Here is a 6,908-nt window from a genome sequence, read left to right on the forward strand (position 1 = left end):
TTTCAATGCTGATTATGGTCAGTAAATTCTCTAAAAGTTTAACTTCATCGTAGATATATACTAAATAACTTCAGTATAGTATAAAATGGCTAAGGAGGTATATAATGATACATCATATGACAACTTACTCTCATGTCTGTAGTTGTGGTTAGACCAATCGTCAGATGGAATCTGGTGTCCATAGACCCTCAACGTCTTTATATACTCATTTCATTCTCCCCTTGCCTCTTGGTCAGGACTCGGTGGAATACAAAGTGGCTGGAGTAATATTGTGGACAGCTTGTGTATCCGATTCACACTTCATTATTTAAACAATTATCAATGTGAAGTTATAGCTATAAACTTGTTGAATATAGCAATTATAATAATTCATTCTTCTGAAATAAATAGTAATCAATATTGCTTCACAATATTCATACGTCCCCTTAATTTAGTGCGGTCTGATTGAGGCACAGTATCTTAATATAAATATTCCAAATTTCAAGATAATTTAAAGGAAATATATATGATTCAGTGTGAAGTCGAAATTTCCATTTCATTTATATACTCAAAGTAGTTTATCATTTTTGTTTCGGTATTGGACTATTTTTTTTAGGATCTTACCTTTCTATAAATTTCGTTTATTCCTCAAAATATCTTTTTTACTCATGGGATAATTTAATATCTAATTGAAACGAAAGGAAAATAATAATTTACATTGTCACGACTATTTTAATAAAAATGATTAATAGCTAGTAAATATTCCACCAAGATGAAGACCTATTTGATAATGATGTGTTGATGATTGAGAATATGTGGAGAAAATGTTCAGGGGTTCCGGCCAGCAAATAAACGCAAATGAACAAAAAAATTTTGTTTTCCTTTCTCTGTCAGTAAATGAAAAAATAAATAAAGGGTTAAAATAACTTATTTTAACCTCTGAGACATGGGAATTGTCATGTTTTATAAATATAATAATTTCCACCTTTATAAAATTTCTAAATATATATTTTTTTTTAATTTTGGCCTAATAAATTTGGAAGTTCATACTTACATATTTTAGGTTATCTAAATTTATATTTTTAATTTCTTTCTGGTTTCATAACTTTGAATATAATTTTCAGAATGTATTCGTAATTAATTCGTAAGTAACCAAGGAACGACAGAATTCTTAGTGATCATATACGAATATTATTTTATGTAAAAATTATAAATAAAATTACAAATTGTAAGTATATCTAAAGTGTACGAGAAATGATCATATCAACTCATTTGTTCTGCAAGTACCTAGATGACTTGCTCTGTACTTTTGATTCATAATCTAATGAAGTATTGCAAACTACATCAGTAGTTTTACTCTTGATTCTTGAGCACAAATGAACCACTCAGAAGGGGTTGGCTATCTTCCTTGTTAGGAGAGATTCGTTTAATCAGAAATGTGTATATATATATTATATAGATTTTTTCTTAGAATTGTTTTATAATCCTAAAAAAAAATCTACAAAATATTAAAAAAATAAAAAAGGCTTGAGCTATAAAGTTGTTGGAAAACAGATCATTAAAAAAAAAAAAGGACAGAGGGAAGAAAAAAATTTAGAGCTCCAAAACAAATTTTCCCTAAACTAAGTCACATACAAGTTTTTACCGCCTCAAATGAATTTGAAGGGGCTAAAAATATACGCCTTAAAAATAAACTTTTAAAAAATGCAAAGATATTGAAGTTAAAATTAATAATGATAGAAGATCTACTCCGAGATAAACCAGTGAAGGGAAAGCAAGTAATATGTACCACCAAATCCATAGCATGATAATCGGTATAAGAAAAGTCGAATTGAATTCTAAGATGATAGTGAAGAGATAAGTGTTTATAATTGCGCCGACCTATTCAGCTGAAATTTGGCCTAGTATCAAAAACTGCGAAAGTATACAAGACACAGAAATGAAATGTTTGAGGAAAACTCCCGATAAAATTAGATTAAACCAAATAAGAAAGAATAAAAGAAGAAACATGACTAGAACTCCTTATAGAAACATAAAAAATAATGGCGATCAATAGACTCCCTAAAAGTATTTAGGAGGCAAAGACAGAGGGAAAACGATGACGCGGACGACCGAGGAGTAAGTAGAAGGATCTCATCATTTGACACCTATCTCAGGGCAAAAAACAGAGGAATAACTCTTTGTGTAGTCAAGAAGTTGGCTACGGATAGACAGGTATTTTATAAATAGGTCCAGGCAGCCCCGACACCGTGAGGTATGTGGGTTAGGTCAAGAAGAAAAAGCAACAGTGACATGGGTTGAGAATAAAAATATGAGACTACCAAAAGACAGTTCTCTAGCATAAAATCAATTTGAGCACAAAATTTCTATCGTACCGAAATTGAGTAGGTGTGTCACCTTTTAAAAACTGCAAAAAAAAAAAAAAATTGACAGAACTTATTCTAATTAAATTCACACATGACATTGTTCTGCAAAGAAACCATATTTCAGCTCACTTAGTCTAAATTGAGTAAGACATAAGGCACTGAAGGTGCTTGAATTGTAGTACTAATTAAAAAAGAAATTCTTCGTTTTTTTCAGTTGCATGACCGAAATAAAAGTTTATATTTTCATTTTTTATTGGTCATCTTCCAAATTTAATACAGTATATTCGAGTCACTTTCTCCACAAGAGTCCCCTGGAGGGCACACTACAGTTTCCCTGCTAGTTAAAAATATAGTAGAATATTTAAGAAATATGTTAGCCATTCCAAGGAATTATTGTGATCAATAATATCGGATTTGGGTTAAGGTGCTTGCAAAAGTTAATTAAAGATAAGCAGTTGAAGTTGGGTGAAATTGTTAGTCAAGCACATTAAAGCACCAATTTACTTTCATGTTCTAGTGACCCCGGTTTGAGGCCTGGCTAGGTGAGTTAATTTTCATTTCTTGATGAACCCAATGAATAAACCTCGTACTAAAAAACAGAAAACAAAATAAAACAAGGAGATGGATGACCTATCAAGACTACCCTCTCTAGGTGAATTTTACTTCAGATAAAAATTCTATTATTATTTGGAGAAATGGTTATGTATGTACAGTAACGCCCTGCAAACATTAAGTTACCTTGACAACCCAATCCGAATTATGAAATACCGTTGTTTGTGTGTTGCGAATCAGAAGATGGCGGTCTGAATATTAACTGTTTTTTTTTTCTGTTTTTCCAAATGTCAGTTTACACTTTACTATTGAAATAATGTATCTATATTAGCTTTATGTTTTCGTAGTGGAACTTTATTACAATATATTCCTTTGACATCAATAAGTAGGCCACCTTGGTGCTGTCGGAATATTTTGAAAGTTCTTGCCGGCATATGAGTCCTAAAGACAGCTCAAGGCTAATCGGTGCATTTAGTATTCATTACTTAGGTCTCTTCAGCGCCGGCAAGGATGGACCGTGTATATAAAGAAGTGGAGGAACAGTGCGCAGTATATCTTTGGTGTCTTCGAAACTATCAACAACTACAGAGATGATGGTAAGACAGTGTATTGTAAGACTTACTTAACCTTTAACTGTGTTTTGAGATCGAATTAAAAAGGTTCTGTGTATTGTTATTCCCAAAACTTTTCGATCGTTCTATTTTTTTTTTTTTTTTTTTTTTACTAAGGATGAGAGATTGCCTATAATACTAAAGCAACTTTAAATATAAAATTTTGTATCCATCAGGAGAGATAAACTCTTGAACTAAAAATATGTATGTTTCGAGCCAATGTGTATGTTAATGCCACCAAATTATTTTTCGAGAAAAAGTGTTTAAACGGTAACCATACCATATGATATTAACAATATTATTCGTTCGAGGGTAATAGTGATACAAGTAACCATTTTATTCATATATAATATTAAAAAAACACATTTCTACGCACTTATATTAAGTATTATAATAAGTTATATATAGGTCTTATTCTGTTTAAATTTAGGTCTAAATATCTATTTTCTTTTAAGAAGGGTTATACATTCTATTTAATTATTATTACAGTAATATTATTATTACTTTAATGACAAATTAGGTAATTGAAGGATAAATTAGGAGAGGAGTTTGTTACCCCGGAGGAACAGTTTGGCTTTACCGCAGCCAGGTCTTGTACGGACAGCATATTTGTTCTAAGGCAGCTCATAGAAAAACGTTTGGAGAAAGTAAGATCAGTACACATAGCTTTTATAGAGGTAGAACAAGCTTATGACAGTGTACTATCGTATAAGAAGTGGAAAACTCTTAAGAGTGCGGGTATTAGTATTGCCTTAATAAATACAGTGAGGAGTCTGTACAGAGGGAAGCTTGGCTCTTGCTTGACTGAGCCTTTTTCTGCGTCTAAGGGTCTTAAGGAGGGATAAAGTTTGTCCCCAACGCTGTTTAAAATTTATTTATAACAGGCAGTAAAGGAGAAATTAAATATTTCAAAAATATTAAAATAGCTTATAACACATTTTCTGTAAATTTCATTTATATCAAATACCTAAGTAGGTACATTAAGGTAAATTGGATTTTACGAATTCATTGTGTGCAATTTTTGATCCAATTAGTTTTGAAGGCATAAATCCGCCAACATTTTTTTACTGTTTTAGATTATTTACATTGGCAAATCACAAAAAACGAAATTGTTTCCTAATTCAATATTCCGAATGAATCGGTTATGGTGATAGGCATTTTTTTTTTATTTGAGGCTTGATTATCATATTCCTTAGCCATTCGGATTCATATATGATATTGGATTGTCAAACGACTTTGTCCAGTACGGTTTTTATATTTTCTTCGCCAGACACAATCATTTTTTTTTCGGTTTCGCGTGGTTTATGCCTTTTGGACGCATTTAATAACTCATTGGAAGATTACGTCATGAAACGGTTCATTCGGAAATCCCACTCCAAGTTACCGGCAGTTTAAGAAGTAACTTACAACTTGGGAAATCCAACCTCTTCTCGAAGTCCGAAACCCAGACTGCTGCAGGATATTCTGTTATAATTTCTATAATTATCTATTCTGTTATTGATATTACTACTATTTTATTTATTTGTTCCTTCTGAAATTAACTTTTTTTCCAATTAGAAGTCAATTATTTGTTTTATTAAATCTATAAATGTCATTCTTTTTATTATCAACTTCATTTTCTCTCTTCTTCAGAATTATTGTATTTATCTATATTATTTGTTTTTAATTCATCGTTATTATTCACAATTATTAAATATTTATAGCGTTGTAAATGTAAATAGCGAGGTATATCTAGACTAAACCCCTCCCAATCAATTGTTAAATACAAAAAAAATTTGACTGTTATATCAGCCATGTAAGGCCCACCTATCCGATCTGGAATCAATTAATATGCTACTAAGAGGCATGGAATAAGAAAAGTAACCGTATGTATATGAATCCGTATTGAAATATGATTTTCAACTCCCTCCAAAGGGAGACCAAATGCCACTGTCCTGACCTAACTAAAACGAAATAAAAATTTCCAAAACTGTAGGGATAGCCGGGTATGTATTGAGACATCCTGCATTTACACTCACGCATACTTACATTACATAACGAATATTAAGTAGTCGTAGGAAAATAATTCAATTTCAATGTTACTGAAACTTATTAGTCAGGGGAAAGAAACATGGCTCACATAAAAAATTTACAAGACGAATCTATTTCCTAATCCCATTTTTATATTTTAATATTTTTTTCATCATAGTCTCATACAATAGTTTGCTGGTTTTAAAAATTCAGTGTCATAGAGATAAGTAAGCATACAAAAATGTTATTGAATACTTCTTTCCAAGCCTGACGTAAGCAATCAATTTGGATGCAGCGGATTTTCCACTAATGGATCTCGTTAAGGATGTAAATCCGATTCCTTTAGCATTCTCCTGAGGATAACTAATGAAGGACTGATAGGCCTATAGGTTCGTGGAGATTAGGACTCAAGAAGACGAATGATACAGTATTTATTTTTAGCCAATATAATTCATTATCTACTCACTTTATTAGTTCCAGGCATGTTCCAATACAAAGAAAAATAATTTAATATTATTATCAAGAAGATGGCCTCGAGATCTTTTCCGTTAGAAATATTTTTGGAGTTGGGTGGATTCTCCACATGTTTGTATAAAGTCATTATATCACTTACAGCAAATTTACTTGATGTGTATATATGTATACAGTTGTAAATAACAATAAATAAATTTAAAAAAAAATATTTAGAATATATAAGAATATATAGAAAAAGAACTCTGAATTGATTGCTGAATTATTTTTACTAAAGTACTTCTTACAGATTATATAATTTTTTTTGTTTTTGGCTTTTCCTATTTGTTTATTATAATATTTTATATTTAGCTAAGTATATGCCAAAAAAAAATCCCTACAATATTATTAATTATTTATTATAAAAATTAATAATCAATCCTAAAATTATAATTTTTGTTTAAATAGAAAAATTGTTACAGGTCATTTTGTTCGCTTTATCAATGATAGGATGCGCCCTGGCTGAAGTTCCTTACCCTCAGCCGAGAAAACCTCAAGGAGCCCTTCTGCTGTTGCCTCCTGAGTTCAGCAAGAAGTCTGAATATAATAACCAACCAGTAAGTAGGCGGATAACTGACCTAATTTGTTTTTATAAACTCTCCTAATATTATTTACAAACAAATATAATGGGTACAGGCAAGTATCATCAATAGGAAGTGACTCAAGAACTACTAACTAAGAACTTTCATACGAGGGTACATTTTTAGTGCATCTATTTTCATATTGTCGCATTTAAGGATCAAATATTAAAGAAAAATATAGGAAGAAAAAATAATGAGTATTGATCTATTGTTATTCATAATGATCCTTCATTTACGTAATTGCACTTGTTGTTGTCTGGGGCTTAAGGGCGTAAAACCCTGAGGTCATCAACGCCCAT

At 31.0% G+C, this 6,908-nt stretch overlaps 1 protein-coding gene across 1 annotated transcript in view; it reads left to right on the forward strand.

The window, feature by feature from the left end:
* The first annotated feature begins 3,108 nt into the window (after positions 1-3,108).
* Positions 3,109-6,908, forward strand: part of LOC112211342 (uncharacterized) — a 7,839-nt gene continuing 4,039 nt past the window's right edge. The window contains exons 1-2 of the mRNA XM_024362828.2: positions 3,109-3,493; positions 6,451-6,585. Coding sequence (XP_024218596.1) covers positions 3,488-3,493; positions 6,451-6,585 — 141 coding nt within the window. The 5' untranslated portion in view covers positions 3,109-3,487. The remainder of the gene's footprint in view (positions 3,494-6,450; positions 6,586-6,908) is intronic.

Source organism: Halyomorpha halys, unplaced genomic scaffold (assembly GCF_000696795.3).
Source record: "Halyomorpha halys isolate HHAL.00 unplaced genomic scaffold, Hhal_1.1 Scaffold38.1, whole genome shotgun sequence".
Taxonomy (NCBI): Eukaryota; Metazoa; Arthropoda; class Insecta; order Hemiptera; family Pentatomidae; genus Halyomorpha; species Halyomorpha halys.